The sequence below is a fragment of the Heloderma suspectum genome, chromosome 9 (assembly GCF_057233095.1).
Source record: "Heloderma suspectum isolate Gila_16-S chromosome 9, 16-S_ref, whole genome shotgun sequence".
Taxonomy (NCBI): Eukaryota; Metazoa; Chordata; class Lepidosauria; order Squamata; family Helodermatidae; genus Heloderma; species Heloderma suspectum.
Window position 1 is genome coordinate 37,668,649 of NC_139466.1, and position 18,248 is coordinate 37,686,896.

Genomic DNA, 18,248 nt, shown 5'->3' on the forward strand with positions numbered 1-18,248 from the left:
GCCCCCATCTAATCTTGCAAACTTCAAGGGCAAATGGAGGGTAGACTGCTATTCTCTAGGCAGCTCAGAAATGATGCTGCAAGAGAAGCCTGGTGCGGCTCTTTCTGATGCCCTCTTTTCACCGTAGATTAAGATCAAACCTGGAGCTTTTAGGCAGGTTCTGATCATCAGCGACAGAGGCCAGACAAATCAGGGAGCGCTCAACAGCAAGGGACCCAGGAATATATTTCAATCAAAGAAGTAAATTATTATAGCTTCCCAGAGAACTGAGTGGCAAACTAGGTTTCTAAATTAGAATTTCCGGCATTCCAGGTTTATTTTTAAAGTGCGTAAGACTCAGATCTTGCACACACAAAATCCTGCCCCTTGTGAATTTATGCATGCCCCTTTCCTGAACATGCCTCTTCTGAAGGTATTATACAGTTCTGTGCATCTGTGGCTGAGGTATTTTTTCTTATTGCTGTTTAGTTCCAAATTTTTACTCTAAATGTTTTGGGTTTTATAAGATGAAGGCTTAGTTTTGCTCAAGATATTGTCGCTTTAAAAGGGAGTTTCAGCCACCCCCTCCTGCTTTGTTTCTATGAAAGGTAAGGATTCACAAGTTTTCCATAGCCAACCATAGCTTGCCCTGGTGAAGAGAAGCAGGTCCAGGGGGCTCTTGTCAGTAAGACCCTTGCTGGGATGTGGGCCCTTGGCAGGTGCCTGATCATGCCAACCCTTACACTCCATGTTCAGCCAGGAGATTGCAACGTTTGTGTGCTTTTTATGAAGCTGTGCAAACATTTGTCTCCCATCCTTCCGTCATGGGGCTCACAATAGCAAAAAGAGGGCCCTTCCCCATTTGATCCTCCCAATAACCCTGCAACATAGTTGGGATGATATGTAATGATTTGTTCAAGGTCATTCAGGCAAGCTTCATTTATTCAAGCAGAGATTTGACCCCAGGTTCCCTGGTCCAAATACAACATTCTACCTAGTCAGCATTGGCTCTAGGTTTTGGGGGGCTGCACTGGTACCCCGGGCAGGCAGAGATTCCCTCCCCCCAGGCCTGAGGTTCAACACCTCTGAAAAAGGTAGTGGCATCTAGTGCTTCTCTTTTACAACACCACCTTTGCCTGGGCCAGGCTGAGAGGAGGGTGAACAAGCAGGTTGCAGTGGTGAAGAGGAACAAGCCCAGGAGGCTCTTGTCAGTGAGACCTTGCTGGGATGTGGGCCCTCGGCAGGCGCCCAACCATGTTGACCCTTGACTCCGGCCCTGTACCTAGTATACCACATGAGTTCTCATTTTTTTTCTGGAGAATGATGCAAGCCTAATGCTGTACCTCTGGGGAAAGAGGGGATTTCAACCCACAACCCCAGAGGTGCAACCTAAAGGAAATTACTTTGACTAAGCCAGTGAGGTTTTCACACTTGGAGAAAAACAATCTGGCCCTGCAGAGAGCAATTGGTTACATGTACAGTACAGGAACTGTGGAAATTGTTATTGAGAGTCTATTCAGAAACTGATCCAATAATCCTAGCTTATTGATTGATAAGATTAAGCTGTTTGTAAACCCACCATAAAATCTATTTCTCCCTCATTAAATAGGAAATAATTAGACTGTGGGGGGAAACAATCAATGCTCACCAGAATCCAGTCTCTCTCACTCTCTCTCTCTCTCTCTCTCTCTCTGGGAAATTGCTTAGTTTCAGGCACAATCCTAAAATAATGTCCTACTAAAATCATTGGATATGCCTGCAAGTACAAATTTAGTAAATGACAGTAAATGAGTGCATAAGTGTGATCTGCTCATTGATTTTATGCTGAGCTAAGAAAAAACATACAAAATGTTACATGCCAGCAAAAGCTGCATTAATTGTGGCGGACTTTTTTGTAAAGACGCGTCACAATGTGAAACACAGATGGAACAGATTAAACAAAATCCAGACATCCCTAGAAGACACTGGAAACATTTCCATGTCACAATGGTAACCATCCAGTGTGAGAGCTGCTCACCCCTGTCACACAAATTATTACTACAAGAATACAGTACTGGTGAAGATAAGAAGAGTTCTGCTGGATCAGACATAAGGTCCATCTAGTGCAGGGTTCTGTTTTTCACACTGGCCAGCCAGATGCTAACACAAACAGTGCATGAAACTGACAACCCTTTCTTGATGTTGTCTTATTTGCTTATTTATTTATTTAGGGTGCAATCTATGCAAGTTTAGACAGAAAAAAAGCCTACAACTCCCAGCATGCCCCAGGCAGCTTTACCTTCTGGGGCATGCTGGGAGTTGTAGGCTTTTTTTCTGTCTAAACTTGCATACCCCTTCGATTGTGTGGATCACAACAAACTGTGGCAAATTCTTAAAGAGATGGGGGTACCAGATCACCTTACCTGTCTCCTGAGAAACCTGTACAAGGGCCAAGAAGCAACAGTAAGAACCAGACATGGAACAACCGATTGGTTCAAAATTGGGAAAGGAGTATGACAAGGCTGCATATTGTCGCCCTGCTTATTTAACTTATATGCAGAGTACATCATGAGAAACGCCAGGTTGGATGAATCACACAGGTCGGAATTAAGATTGCCGGGAGAATTATCAACAACCTCAGATACACAGACGATACCACCCTAATGGCAGAAAGCGAAGAGGATCTAAAGAGCCTCTTGTTAAGGGTGAAAGAGGAGAGTGCAAAAGCTGGTTTGAAACTCAACATTAAAAAAACGAAGATCATGGCATCTGGCCCCATCACTTCCTGGCATATGGAAGGGGAAGAAATGGAAGCAGTGGCAGATTTTATTGTCTTGGGCTCCAAGATCACTGCAGATGGTGACTGTAGCCATGAAATTAAAAGACGCTTGCTCCTTGGGAGGAAAGGTATGGCAAACCTAGGCAGCATAGTAAGAAGCAGAGGCATCACCTTGCCAACAAAGGTCCGTCTGATCAAAGCTACGGTTTTCCCAGTAGCAACATATGGCTGTGAGAGCTGGACTATAAGGAAGGCTAAGCGCCGAAGAATGGATGCTTTCAAACTGTGGTGCTGGAGAAGACTCTGACGAGTCCCCTGGACTGCAAGGAGTTCAAATCAGTCCATCCTAAAGGAAATCAACCCTGACTGCTCATTGGAAGGACAGATACTGAAGCTGAAGCTCCAATATTTTGGCCACCTAATGCGAAGAGAAAACTCTCTGGAAAAGACCCTGATGCTGGGAAAGATCGAAGGCAAAAGGAGAAGGGGACGGCAGAGGATGAGATGGCTAGATAGCATCACCGATGCAATGAATACGGACTTCACTCCGGGAAAGAGCACAGGACAGGAAGGCCTGGCGTGCTATGGTCCATGGGGTCACGAAGAGTTGGACACGACTGAACGACTGAACAACAACAACAGAGTTGCATAAGTTTGCACCCTTAAAGTAGTTTTACCCCACTGCCCAACCAAAAAGCCTCCTGGAGTGACTTACATGCAATAAGAAAGTCCCTATCCACAGGTTTACAATTTAAAAAGTCACAACACACAAGGAAAAGGGGATGGGGAGGATAGAGGAAAAAAAATGAAGTAGTCTTTCTGCAGGGCTGGCCCCGCTTCCCCTCTTATCTCCTGCTCCCACCTCCCTCTGTATAGCTTGCTTCCCCTGCTTATGTATATGCAGCACAAACTGCAGAGAATCAGAGTAGCCTCAAGGTTTGCAGGACATCAGTCATTATCACCATCATCTGCAGGGAATAAAAAAACCTACACCACCCCCCAACCCCCCTGCTCCAATAACAACTCAGTGGCACAGAATATTCATTCTAAGCTGTTGGATAAGCTCAGTTTTTTTGGTAACTTTTTATTTAGTGTTGGATGAATTGGCCAACACTTTTATTATGTATGTACTTGCTTGTTTCTATTCTGTTTTTGAGGTGTGTATGTGTTTTTAATTGTTATATTTATTGCTGTTAATCTAATATGTTGCAAACTGCTTTGGGCACATGTATTTGGGAAAGCAGCACACAAATAAACAGGTGAGGAGGAGGCATACTGCCTCTGTAACTGGAAACTCCATTAGCTGCCCTTGGAAATCAATGCAGAAATCCAAGATTTTTACCACAGTTGTAACTGGACATCAGCATTCCCTCTCCCACCCACATTTAGCAGCCCTAAAAAAAACCCCGATCTTTCCAACTCAGGCTTTATTTTGTGTGAAATTTATTTATTGGGGGTTTTAGACTGGACCAACAACAAAATAGGGCTTCTGCACGCAACTGTGCACTGGATTCTGTATGGGGGCTTAAGGGGGCAATTTTAGTAGACTCCCCTTTGCTGCAACATGATGGGGGGGTGCATTGGTGGGGATATTAGAAAGCAAGACCAGCCTCAGCCCCACCTCTAAACCTGCAAATATTATTACTGGACTGCACTGCAGGATTGTTGTAAACCACTCGCTCCACGGGCAACATTTGCAGGGCTATTGTAAACCACGCTCTCATCCTCAGCCAGCAGCGTAGATTGCATTGGCATCAGAATTTGCATGCGCTATTAAAAAAAAAAAGTTAAGAAACTAAAACAAAAATTAATGTGTCCGTTGCGACATTAAAGTCTATGACAAAATAATAACTTCCCAAGTGAATTCGGAATTTCCCCATTTTGGTCAGTAAACGCATTACTCTAGAAGTCCTATTTCTAGGGCTCAGAGCCTCGGCGGACTACAGTAGATATTTCAAGTCCTAGAGCGACGCCGCGCGGCTTTTGTTTTACACCCAGAAGCGCAGCGGCGCGAGTGCCGCTCTAGCTTTTCTCCTCTCCATGATCGCGCCGCCTTTCCCTCGGCCATGAAATCCGCCTTCGTCACCGTGGGCACGACCAGCTTCGACGACCTCATCGCCGCCGTGACGGCTCCGGAGGCTCTGCAGGCGAGTCCCGCGCGTTCCGCCGTCCTTGCTGCCGCCATATTTCCCGCCAAGGCCCTCTGGGCCGCTGTCTCTAGGCAACCGGCCGGGCGAGGAAGGGCGGAAGAGGCCCGTGTCGCCGCGCGCGCATCACTTCCGGCGCCTTCCCCGGCCCGCCCCAGGCTGGACTGTCCTGCCCTTTCCAGACAGGGAGGCCCGGCCTTGGCCCCCCTGGCACGGGAAGAAGGGCGTGGGGCCGTGTGATGCGCGAGAGGCAGGCGTTCCCCGTCCCCGCTTCCCTGCGTGCTTACTCAGGGGTAAACCCCAGGTATTGCGTGGGGCTGACCCCTGGGCTTCGGCGTTCCCGCGCGGAGTGTTTTACTCACAGGTAAGCCCCACTTAGCTCTGTGGAGCTGGCTCCTAAGTAAAGGCGCCGGGAGGACAATGCCCATGTAGCGTGACCCTGAGTGTATTTAGGCTGAAACAAACCCGACTGCGTTACATGGGGCTGAGTGCTGGGTAAGCTGCAGCCTTCCAGCTCAGGCCAGAGCATTCTCCTCAGAAGTAAACCTCCCCCTGTTCCATGGGGTGACCTCTGGGTAAGGGTGCACAGAGCTGCAGCCTTCCAGTTCAGTCCAGAGCATTCTACTCACAGGTAGACCTCGCCCTGTTCCATGGGGTGACCTCTGGGTAAGGGTGCACAGAGCTGCAGCCTTCCAGTTCAGTCCAGAGCATTCTACTCACAGGTAGACCTCGCCCTGTTCCATGGGGTGACCTCTGGGTAAGGGTGCACACAGCTGCAGCCTTCCAGTTCAGTCCAGAGCATTCTACTCACAGGTAGACCTCGCCCTGTTCCATGGGGTGACCTCTGGGCAAGGGTGCACACAGCTGCAGCCTTCCAGTTCAGTCCAGAGCATTCTACTCACAGGTAGACCTCGCCCTGTTCCATGGGGTGACCTCTGGGCAAGGGTGCACACAGCTGCAGCCTTCCAGTTCAGGCCAGAGCATTCTACTCACAGGTAGACCTCGCCCTGTTCCATGGCGTGACCTCTGGGTAAGGGTGCGCACAGCTGCAGCCTTCCAGCTCAGGTCAGAGCATTCTACTCACAGGTAGACCTCGCCCTGTTCCATGGGGTGACCTCTGGGTAAGGGTGCACAGAGCTGCAGCCTTCCAGTTCAGGCCAGAGCATTCTACTCAGAAGTAAACCTCCCCCTGTTCCATGGGGTGACCTCTGGGTAAGGGTGCACACAGCTGCATCCTTCCAGTTCAGGCCAGAGCATTCTACTCAGAAGTAAACCTCCCCCTGTTCCATGGGGTGACCTCTGGGTAAGGGTGCACAGAGCTGCAGCCTTCCAGCTCAGGCCAGAGCATTCTACTCACAGGTAGACCTCGCCCTGTTCCATGGGGCTGACCTCTGGGTAAGGGTGCACACAGCTGCAGCCTTCCAGCTCAGGCCAGAGCATTCTACTCACAGGTAGACCTCGCCCTGTTCCATGGGCTGACCTCTGGGTAAGGGTGCACACAGCTGCAGCCTTCCAGTTCAGTCCAGAGCATTCTACTCACAGGTAGACCTCGCCCTGTTCCATGGGGTGACCTCTGGGTAAGGGTGCACACAGCTGCAGCCTTCCAGTTCAGTCCAGAGCATTCTACTCACAGGTAGACCTCGCCCTGTTCCATGGGGTGACCTCTGGGCAAGGGTGCACACAGCTGCAGCCTTCCAGTTCAGTCCAGAGCATTCTACTCACAGGTAGACCTCGCCCTGTTCCATGGGGTGACCTCTGGGCAAGGGTGCACACAGCTGCAGCCTTCCAGTTCAGGCCAGAGCATTCTACTCACAGGTAGACCTCGCCCTGTTCCATGGGGTGACCTCTGGGTAAGGGTGCACACAGCTGCAGCCTTCCAGCTCAGGCCAGAGCATTCTACTCACAGGTAGACCTCGCCCTGTTCCATGGGGTGACCTCTGGGTAAGGGTGCGCACAGCTGCAGCCTTCCAGCTCAGGTCAGAGCATTCTACTCACAGGTAGACCTCGCCCTGTTCCATGGCGTGACCTCTGGGCAAGGGTGCACACAGCTGCAGCCTTCCAGTTCAGGCCAGAGCATTCTACTCACAGGTAGACCTCGCCCTGTTCCATGGGGTGACCTCTGGGTAAGGGTGCACACAGCTGCAGCCTTCCAGCTCAGGCCAGAGCATTCTACTCACAGGTAGACCTCGCCCTGTTCCATGGGGTGACCTCTGGGTAAGGGTGCACACAGCTGCAGCCTTCCAGTTCAGTCCAGAGCATTCTACTCACAGGTAGACCTCGCCCTGTTCCATGGGGTGACCTCTGGGTAAGGGTGCACACAGCTGCAGCCTTCCAGCTCAGGCCAGAGCATTCTACTCACAGGTAGACCTCGCCCTGTTCCATGGGGTGACCTCTGGGTAAGGGTGCGCACAGCTGCAGCCTTCCAGCTCAGGCCAGAGCATTCTACTCAGAAGTAAACCTCCCCCTGTTCCATGGGGTGACCTCTGGGTAAGGGTGCACAGAGCTGCAGCCTTCCAGCTCAGGCCAGAGCATTCTACTCACAGGTAGACCTCGCCCTGTTCCATGGGGCTGACCTCTGGGTAAGGGTGCGCACAGCTGCAGCCTTCCAGCTCAGGCCAGAGCATTCTACTCACAGGTAGACCTCGCCCTGTTCCATGGGGTGACCTCTGGGTAAGGGTGCGCACAGCTGCAGCCTTCCAGCTCAGGCCAGAGCATTCTACTCAGAAGTAAACCTCCCCCTGTTCCATGGGGTGACCTCTGGGTAAGGGTGCACAGAGCTGCAGCCTTCCAGTTCAGGCCAGAGCATTCTACTCACAGGTAGACCTCGCCCTGTTCCATGGGGCTGACCTCTGGGTAAGGGTGCGCACAGCTGCAGCCTTCCAGCTCAGGCCAGAGCATTCTACTCACAGGTAGACCTCGCCCTGTTCCATGGGGCTGACCTCTGGGTAAGGGTGCGCACAGCTGCAGCCTTCCAGCTCAGGCCAGAGCATTCTACTCACAGGTAGACCTCGCCCTGTTCCATGGGGTGACCCCTGGGTAAGGGTGCACAGAGCTGCAGCCTTCCAGTTCAGGCCAGAGCATTCTCCTCACAGGTAGACCTCGCCCTGTTCCATGGGGTGACCTCTGGGTAAGGGTGCCCACAGCTGCAGCCTTCCAGTTCAGGCCAGAGCATTCTCCTCACAGGTAGACCTCGCCCTGTTCCATGGGGTGACCTCTGGGTAAGGGTGCCCACAGCTGCAGCCTTCCAGTTCAGGCCAGAGCATTCTCCTCACAGGTAGACCTCGCCCTGTTCCATGGGGTGACCTCTGGGTAAGGGTGCCCACAGCTGCAGCCTTCCAGTTCAGGCCAGAGCATTCTCCTCACAGGTAGACCTCGCCCTGTTCCATGGGCTGACCTCTGGGTAAGGGTGCACACAGCTGCAGCCTTCCGGTTCAGGCCAGAGCATTCTCCTCACAGGTAGACCTCGCCCTGTTCCATGGGCTGACCTCTGGGTAAGGGTGCACAGAGCTGCAGCCTTCCGGTTCAGGCCAGAGCATTCTCCTCACAGGTCGACCTCGCCCTGTTCCATGGGCTGACCTCTGGGTAAGGGTGCACAGAGCTGCAGCCTTCCAGTTCAGTCCAGAGCATTCTACTCAGAAGTAAACCTCCCCCTGTTCCATGGGGTGACCTCTGGGTAAGGGTGCACACAGCTGCAGCCTTCCAGTTCAGGCCAGAGCATTCTACTCAGAAGTAAACCTCCCCCTGTTCCATGGGGTGACCTCTGGGTAAGGGTGCACAGAGCTGCAGCCTTCCAGTTCAGGCCAGAGCATTCTACTCACAGGTAGACCTCACCCTGTTCCATGGGCTGACCTCTGGGTAAGGGTGCACAGAGCTGCAGCCTTCCAGCTCAGGCCAGAGCATTCTACTCACAGGTAGACCTCGCCTTGTTCCATGGGGTGACCTCTGGGTAAGGGCGCACACAGCTGCAGCCTTCCAGCTCAGGCCGGAGCATTCTACTCACAGGTAGACCTCGCCCTGTTCCATGGGGCTGACCTCTGGGTAAGGGTGCGCACAGCTGCAGCCTTCCAGTTCAGTCCAGAGCATTCTACTCAGAAGTAAACCTCCCCCTGTTCCATGGGGCTGACCTCTGGGTAAGGGTGCACACAGCTGCAGCCTTCCAGTTCAGTCCAGAGCATTCTCCTCACAGGTAGACCTCGCCCTGTTCCATGGGCTGACCTCTGGGTAAGGGTGCACACAGCTGCAGCCTTCCAGCTCAGGCCAGAGCATTCTCCTCACAGGTAGACCTCGCCCTGTTCCATGGGCTGACCTCTGGGTAAGGGTGCAGAGAGCTGCAGCCTTCCAGTTCAGGCCAGAGCATTCTACTCACAGGTAGACCTCGCCCTGTTCCATGGGGTGACCTCTGGGTAAGGGTGCACAGAGCTGCAGCCTTCCAGTTCAGGCCAGAGCATTCTACTCACAGGTAGACCTCACCCTGTTCCATGGGGTGACCTCTGGGTAAGGGTGCACAGAGCTGCAGCCTTCCAGTTCAGGCCAGAGCATTCTACTCAGAAGTAAACCTCCCCCTGTTCCATGGGGTGACCTCTGGGTAAGGGTGCACACAGCTGCATCCTTCCAGTTCAGGCCAGAGCATTCTACTCAGAAGTAAACCTCCCCCTGTTCCATGGGGTGACCTCTGGGTAAGGGTGCACAGAGCTGCAGCCTTCCAGCTCAGGCCAGAGCATTCTACTCACAGGTAGACCTCGCCCTGTTCCATGCGGTGACCTCTGGGTAAGGGTGCACAGAGCTGCAGCCTTCCAGCTCAGGCCAGAGCATTCTACTCACAGGTAGACCTCGCCCTGTTCCATGGGCTGACCTCTGGGTAAGGGTGCACAGAGCTGCAGCCTTCCAGCTCAGGCCAGAGCATTCTACTCACAGGTAGACCTCGCCCTGTTCCATGGGGTGACCTCTGGGTAAGGGTGCACACAGCTGCAGCCTTCCAGTTCAGTCCAGAGCATTCTACTCACAGGTAGACCTCGCCCTGTTCCATGGGGTGACCTCTGGGTAAGGGTGCACAGAGCTGCAGCCTTCCAGCTCAGTCCAGAACATTCTCCTCAGAAGTAAACCTCCCCCTGTTCCATGGGGCTGACCTCTGGGTAAGGGTGCACAGAGCTGCAGCCTTCCATCTCAGGCCAGAGCATTCTACTCACAGGTAGACCTCGCCCTGTTCCATGGGGTGACCTCTGGGTAAGGGTGCACACAGCTGCAGCCTTCCAGCTCAGGCCAGAGCATTCTACTCACAGGTAGACCTCGCCCTGTTCCATGGGGTGACCTCTGGGTAAGGGTGCACACAGCTGCAGCCTTCCAGCTCAGGCCAGAGCATTCTACTCACAGGTAGACCTCGCCCTGTTCCATGGGGTGACCTCTGGGTAAGGGTGCACACAGCTGCAGCCTTCCAGTTCAGTCCAGAGCATTCTACTCACAGGTAGACCTCGCCCTGTTCCATGGGGTGACCTCTGGGTAAGGGTGCACAGAGCTGCAGCCTTCCAGCTCAGGCCAGAGCATTCTACTCACAGGTAGACCTCACCCTGTTCCATCGGGTGACCTCTGGGTAAGGGTGCGCACAGCTGCAGCCTTCCAGCTCAGGTCAGAGCATTCTACTCACAGGTAGACCTCGCCCTGTTCCATGGGGTGACCTCTGGGTAAGGGTGCACAGAGCTGCAGCCTTCCAGCTCAGGCCAGAGCATTCTACTCACAGGTAGACCTCGCCCTGTTCCATGGGGCTGACCTCTGGTTAAGGGTGCGCACAGCTGCAGCCTTCCAGTGCAGTCCAGAGCATTCTACTCACAGGTAGACCTCGCCCTGTTCCATGGGCTGACCTCTGGGGAAGGGTGCGCACAGCTGTAGCCTTCCAGTTCAGTCCAGAGCATTCTACTCAGAAGTAAACCTCCCCCTGTTCCATGGGGTGACCTCTGGGTAAGGGTGCACAGAGCTGCAGCCTTCCAGCTCAGGCCAGAGCATGCTACTCACAGGTAGACCTCGCCCTGTTCCATGGGGTGACCTCTGGGTAAGGGTGCACACAGCTGCAGCCTTCCAGTTCAGTCCAGAGCATTCTACTCAGAAGTAAACCTCCCCCTGTTCCATGGGGCTGACCTCTGGGTAAGGGTGCACACAGCTGCAGCCTTCCGGTTCAGGCCAGAGCATTCTACTCACAGGTCGACCTCCCCCTGTTCCATGGGGTGACCTCTGGGTAAGGGTGCACAGAGCTGCAGCCTTCCAGTTCAGGCCAGAGCATTCTACTCAGAAGTAAACCTCGCCCTGTTCCATGGGGTGACCTCTGGGTAAGGGTGCACAGAGCTGCAGCCTTCCAGTTCAGGCCAGAGCATTCTACTCACAGGTAGACCTCACCCTGTTCCATGGGCTGACCTCTGGGTAAGGGTGCACAGAGCTGCAGCCTTCCAGCTCAGGCCAGAGCATTCTACTCACAGGTAGACCTCGCCCTGTTCCATGGGGTGACCTCTGGGTAAGGGTGCACACAGCTGCAGCCTTCCAGCTCAGGCCAGAGCATTCTACTCACAGGTAGACCTCGCCCTGTTCAATGGGGCTGACCTCTGGGTAAGGGTGCACAGAGCTGCAGCCTTCCAGCTCAGGCCAGAGCATTCTACTCACAGGTAGACCTCGCCCTGTTCCATGGGGTGACCTCTGGGTAAGGGTGCACACAGCTGCAGCCTTCCAGTTCAGTCCAGAGCATTCTACTCACAGGTAGACCTCGCCCTGTTCCATGGGGTGACCTCTGGGTAAGGGTGCACAGAGCTGCAGCCTTCCAGCTCAGGCCAGAGCATTCTACTCACAGGTAGACCTCGCCCTATTCCATGGGGCTGACCTCTGGGTAAGGGTGCGCACAGCTGCAGCCTTCCAGTTCAGTCCAGAGCATTCTACTCACAGGTAGACCTCGCCCTGTTCCATGGGGCTGACCTCTGGGTAAGGGTGCACAGAGCTGCAGCCTTCCAGCTCAGGCCAGATCATTCTACTCACAGGTAGACCTCGCCCTGTTCCATGCGGTGACCTCTGGGTAAGGGTGCACAGAGCTGCAGCCTTCCAGCTCAGGCCAGAGCATTCTACTCACAGGTAGACCTCGCCCTGTTCCATGGGGCTGACCTCTGGGCAAGGGTGCACACAGCTGCAGCCTTCCAGTTCAGTCCAGAGCATTCTACTCACAGGTAGACCTCGCCCTGTTCCATGGGGTGACCTCTGGGTAAGGGTGCACACAGCTGCAGCCTTCCAGCTCAGGCCAGAGCATTCTACTCACAGGTAGACCTCGCCCTGTTCCATGGGGTGACCTCTGGGTAAGGGTGCACACAGCTGCAGCCTTCCAGCTCAGGCCAGAGCATTCTACTCACAGGTAGACCTCTCCCTGTTCCATGGGCTGACCTCTGGGTAAGGGTGCACAGAGCTATAGCCTTCCAGCTCAGGCCAGAGCATTCTACTCACAGGTAGACCTCGCCCTGTTCCATGGGGCTGACCTCTGGGTAAGGGTGCACACAGCTGCAGCCTTCCAGTTCAGTCCAGAGCATTCTACTCACAGGTAGACCTCACCCTGTTCCATGGGGTGACCTCTGGGTAAGGGTGCACAGAGCTGCAGCCTTCCAGCTCAGGCCAGAGCATTCTACTCACAGGTAGACCTCGCCCTATTCCATGGGGCTGACCTCTGGGTAAGGGTGCGCACAGCTGCAGCCTTCCAGTTCAGTCCAGAGCATTCTACTCACAGGTAGACCTCGCCCTGTTCCATGGGGCTGACCTCTGGGTAAGGGTGCACAGAGCTGCAGCCTTCCAGCTCAGGCCAGAGCATTCTACTCACAGGTAGACCTCGCCCTGTTCCATGCGGTGACCTCTGGGTAAGGGTGCACAGAGCTGCAGCCTTCCAGCTCAGGCCAGAGCATTCTACTCACAGGTAGACCTCGCCCTGTTCCATGGGGCTGACCTCTGGGTAAGGGTGCACACAGCTGCAGCCTTCCAGCTCAGGCCAGAGCATTCTACTCACAGGTAGACCTCGCCCTGTTCCATGGCGTGACCTCTGGGCAAGGGTGCACACAGCTGCAGCCTTCCAGTTCAGTCCAGAGCATTCTACTCACAGGTAGACCTCGCCCTGTTCCATGGGGTGACCTCTGGGTAAGGGTGCACACAGCTGCAGCCTTCCAGCTCAGGCCAGAGCATTCTACTCACAGGTAGACCTCGCCCTGTTCCATGGGGTGACCTCTGGGTAAGGGTGCACACAGCTGCAGCCTTCCAGCTCAGGCCAGAGCATTCTACTCACAGGTAGACCTCGCCCTGTTCCATGGGGTGACCTCTGGGTAAGGGTGCACAGAGCTATAGCCTTCCAGCTCAGGCCAGAGCATTCTACTCACAGGTAGACCTCGCCCTGTTCCATGGGGCTGACCTCTGGGTAAGGGTGCACACAGCTGCAGCCTTCCAGTTCAGTCCAGAGCATTCTACTCACAGGTAGACCTCACCCTGTTCCATGGGGTGACCTCTGGGTAAGGGTGCACAGAGCTGCAGCCTTCCAGCTCAGGCCAGAGCATTCTACTCACAGGTAGACCTCGCCCTGTTCCATGGGGTGACCTCTGGGTAAGGGTGCACAGAGCTGCAGCCTTCCAGCTCAGGCCAGAGCATTCTACTCACAGGTAGACCTCGCCCTGTTCCATGGGGCTGACCTCTGGTTAAGGGTGCGCACAGCTGCAGCCTTCCAGTGCAGTCCAGAGCATTCTACTCACAGGTAGACCTCGCCCTGTTCCATGGGCTGACCTCTGGGGAAGGGTGCACACAGCTGCAGCCTTCCAGCTCAGGCCAGAGCATTCTACTCACAGGTAGGCCTCGCCCTGTTCCATGGGGCGACCTCTGGGTAAGGGTGCACAGAGCTGCAGCCTTCCAGTTCAGGCCAGAGCATTCTACTCACAGGTAGACCTCACCCTGTTCCATGGGGCTGACCTCTGGGTAAGGGTGCGCACAGCTGCAGCCTTCCAGTTCAGTCCAGAGCATTCTACTCACAGGTAGACCTCGCCCTGTTCCATGGGGCTGACCTCTGGGTAAGGGTGCACAGAGCTGCAGCCTTCCAGCTCAGGCCAGAGCATTCTACTCACAGGTAGACCTCGCCCTGTTCCATGCGGTTGTTAGATAAAAAGTCTTTGCTTTCGGTTTAGAAGAAAAGAATGCCAGGCAGGCAGCAGTGGATCCAACACTATTTTATTGAACGTTTTGCAAAACGGGTGCAGAGCAGTCTGGACCCCGAGACACGTGTGCAAAAGCCTTTTATATCATATCGCTTCTATTGTTCTCACCAGTAACCAATGAAACAGTTAGTACATCGGCTCACTAAGTTAATATCTAATAAACAGTCACTATCAGCTTACCAAGCCGTTAGTCATGAGTGCGTCAGTATGATTCTCTTTTTGCTCCGCCTATATTTTCTCGCCACTCGGGCTCTTACGTAACTTGAGACGCCAATGGTTATGGAGTCTCCTTTTTCTAACAATTCCCTCCTTTAAGTCTTTATTCACGTCTTAAAGCATTTAAAACGGAGTTTCTTTATCAGCACAATAAAGCAAGAGCATCTGTTTTGACAGAGCGGTTTCAATTAACCGCTGGGATAAGCTTCTAGCGCAGGGGATAATGCAACAACCAAATAACACTAAAACTCCTATCATCACTACAAGCGAAATAAGGATTGAGGCTGCTAGGTGTTTCCATTTTCCAAACCATCTCTCTAACTAGTCAGTCACGGGGTTGTTGATCCCTGAATTCTCGGCTAATTTTTCAGACAAGGCGGTGAGACCCTGCAAAGCCCTTGTTACCGTGCCATCTGGGGCAGTGTTGTTAGGGATGAAGGTGCAACACCGTCTACCTAGCATGACACAAACCCCTCCTTTTTCTGCTAACATCATATCAAGAACACGCTGATTTTCCCAAGCCATTTGGCTGGTGGCATCTAGCTGCTCAGCCAATCTTTTTACAGCATCTCGAGTATAGTTTATAAACCTCTGCTGATTATAATAAGCGTAATTGATCCAATCTACATTTTTGTTAATGGTCACCCACCAAAACAGGGTAGATTCAAATCTTGCAGAAATTTGATTTCTTCCTTTGAACTCATCTGGCACTCCCCTTGGTACTCCTATGGAGTCAATATATATTTGATCATCAAAAGGGGTTACTGATCGTTTCTGCCGGGGTTGGCCAGTCTTCTCTGCTGGATGGTATGCAATTGAAAAGGGGACTGCCAACTGAACTAACCCACAAGCTCTGGACCAATTGGAGGGCAATACCTCATACAACTCTAGGCCACCACAATACCACCAGAGATCAGCTCGTGGGATTGAAAGGGAATTATTCCTAAAGCGAGTAGAATTAACACATCTTACTTTACTCGTCAGGTTCCCTATACGCCCCTCTGTGTCTGCAAGGTTTCGGTGTATGCATCCGGTATGGTTTCTTCTTTGCAGGAAGACTGTGGAAGGTCTGACACGATCCTTTGATTTGAGTGGGGGGTATAATTTATTGAGGGTTTGGCATTCCTCCTCTCCCCATGCATCAGGGTGTTGGAACAAACGGATCACGCAGGTGAGGAGGGAAGGAGTGTCCCATCCCAGTGGAAAGGGCAGCACCTTTGCCACAGATCTCCCTGTGGCACAAACAAAACAGTCAGACTTATTTAAAGACTTGGCTGTATACTTTATCCACTCTAACCACACATTATCAGTTTCCTCTGTTATTGGGATCCCTAACCTGGTTCTCCAGGGACGCCTCTCTTTCTCAGGGATCTGTACCAGAAGTGGTCTGAGGGGTGTTGGTGTGACATTTCGGGGTTTTATCTTAAAGCTGTCAAGCCCAAGTCCTTGAGGTATCACCATCCACGTTAATATTTCTTTAACTAACATTACCAACACCACCCACAATACTTGCTTCATATTACAAGTTTTTTGTAATTCGAACCCGAGCTTTTCCCAGATGTTGTGACTTGTATATTACAGGCGATTGTGGCTCCTGGATGGCTTCTTCACCTGTGTCCTTGGCAGCTTCCAGAGGGGTGCCAGGGAGCAAAGGACCGTTGCCTGTGTCCTCCTGTTCTTTCCAAGTGACAGAAGGAAGCGAGGGTCGCTTAAATGGCTTTATCCGGCTGCAATGTGTCCATTTATTAGAACCCACAAGCTTTACACACGAGTGGCTGGTTGGTCTCACCAAATAAGGCCCCTCCCACCCTTCTTTTAAAGCTTCTTTATTCCACTTTTTCAGCAACACCTCGTCTCCCGTCTGGAAGAGATGGATAGGTGCATCTAACGGCAGTCTCTGAAACGGAACGGAATAAGCTCGTAGCTGTGAAAGAACAGACTGTAGAGAAGTCAACTGATCCCTTAGCATCTGATCACCCACCTCCCACTTGACTTCCTCCCTCCTTCCGCAGTGTACCCGAGGCGGGAACCCAAACATCAGTTCAAAGGGGGACAATTTTATGTCCTTTCTTGGCATCCTTTGAAGCTTCGTTAAAGCTATTGGCAGAGCCTCAACCCAAGTGAGCTTCACCCCTCGTTGGAGTTTGGTTAAAGTCTCCTTGAGGCTCCGATTGATTCTTTCAACCTGCCAACTTGCCTGGGGCCTCCAGGGGCAATGTAAATGCCACTCTATTCCCAGAGCTTGTGCCAGCCCCCGTGTAATAACTGAGGTGAAATGTGAGCCCTGATCGGACTCTATAACTTCGGGCAGGGAGAACCGGGGCACCACCTCCTGTAACAATTTAGCAACAACAGTTTTAGCTTGGCAGTTCCTACATGGAAACGCCTCTACCCACCCTGTCATTTGACATACTATTACAAGCAAATACCTGTAACCCCTACATGGTGGCATCTCAGCAAAATCAATCTGCACCCTCTGGAAAGGATAGTAGGCCCATGGTCGCCCTCCTTTTGGAGGAGGGGGTGCCCTGGGAGGGTTGGTTTTCTGGCAAACTTCACAGGTTGCGGCTAGTCGGTGGGCGCATACAGTTAAGCCAGGGGAGACAAACAGCCTCTTGCAATAGTCGATCATGGCTGATGCTCCAGGGTGTCCAAGAGAATGGTGAACTTGCTCTAGAACAACCCTCTGCAGGGTCTGTGGAAGAAGCAGTCTTCCATCTGTCATCTGGATCCATCCGTCATCACAGGGACTTATTCCGTGTTCTTGTGCCATTCGTAACTCAGCAGGGGAGTATGTGGGGCGCTCTTTTCTTTTGGGTAAAATGAGGAATGTTCCTTGGATTCCCTCTCTGGCTGCTCTTTTTGCGGCCTCATCTGCCTTCTGATTTCCCTGTCTCTATTTTTCCTCTTTTTCTTTCCCATGGGCTCGGACGTGGACAACAGCTACTTGTGAGGGTAGCTGGAGGGCATCCAGAAGATCCACTATTAGGCCGCCATTAGCCACTGGAGATCCGTTTGCTGTAAGGAATCCCCTCTCTTTCCACAGTTGCCCATGAGCATGCACAACGGCGAAGGCATTTTTGCTATCGGTATAAATATTTACTCGCTTTCCCTTGCTGGCTTGCAGGGCTCTTGTCAGGGCTACCAGTTCAGCGGATTGGTCGGAGAAATGTGGAGGCAGCCTTTCCTCACGCACACTCTCCTCTAGAGTAACGACAGCCGCGCCTGTGTAGCGCCTTCCATCTAGCATATAGCTAGATCCATCTACAAACAGATCTCTGGCTCCCTCTATTGGTTCATCCTCAAGGTCCGGTCGGCCTTTGGTGTCCAGGTCTAATACTTCAAGGCAGTCATGATCTGGGAGTCCTGATCCGTTTGTGCCCAGTAATGTTGGCAGCAGTGTGGCGATATTAAAGCTGGAGCAAGCCTTAAAAGTGAGGTTTTCGTTTGTTAGTAAACCTATTTCATATCGGGAATGCCGGGCTGGGTTGAGAAATTTGCTTCCTCCTCCTGATCCCAAAATTTGTGGCACTCCATGCGGCACCCAAATTTCAATGGGTCCTCCCATTGTCAATTTCTCCGCTTCAGCGCAAACCAGAGCCGTTGCCGCTACTGCCCTCAGGCAACTTGGCCATCCTCGCGCTACGACATCTAGGACCTTGGAGTAATATCCCACGGGTCTCCAAGAGGGCCCTTTTCGCTGGCAAAGCACTCCCGAAGCTATGCCCTTATTTTCATGCACATAAAGTCTAAATGGCCGGCTGGGATTTGGTATGGCTAGAGCAGGTGGTGACACAAGAGCAGCTTTAAGACTGAGAAAAGACTTATTCATTTCCTTAGTCCATTTCCATTTATCCAGTCTATCTTTCTGCAGCGCCTCATACAGCGGCCGCGCTGTCTCCCCATAGTTTGCTATCCATAGTCGGCAGAATCCGGTCAGCCCCA

General features: G+C 52.6%; 1 protein-coding gene across 1 annotated transcript in view; it reads left to right on the plus strand.

The window, feature by feature from the left end:
• The first annotated feature begins 4,684 nt into the window (after positions 1-4,684).
• Positions 4,685-18,248, plus strand: part of LOC146338612 (UDP-N-acetylglucosamine transferase subunit ALG13-like) — a 34,863-nt gene continuing 21,299 nt past the window's right edge. The window contains exon 1 of the mRNA XM_084814150.1: positions 4,685-4,884. Within this exon, the coding sequence (XP_084670276.1) occupies positions 4,804-4,884 (81 nt within the window). The 5' untranslated portion in view covers positions 4,685-4,803. The remainder of the gene's footprint in view (positions 4,885-18,248) is intronic.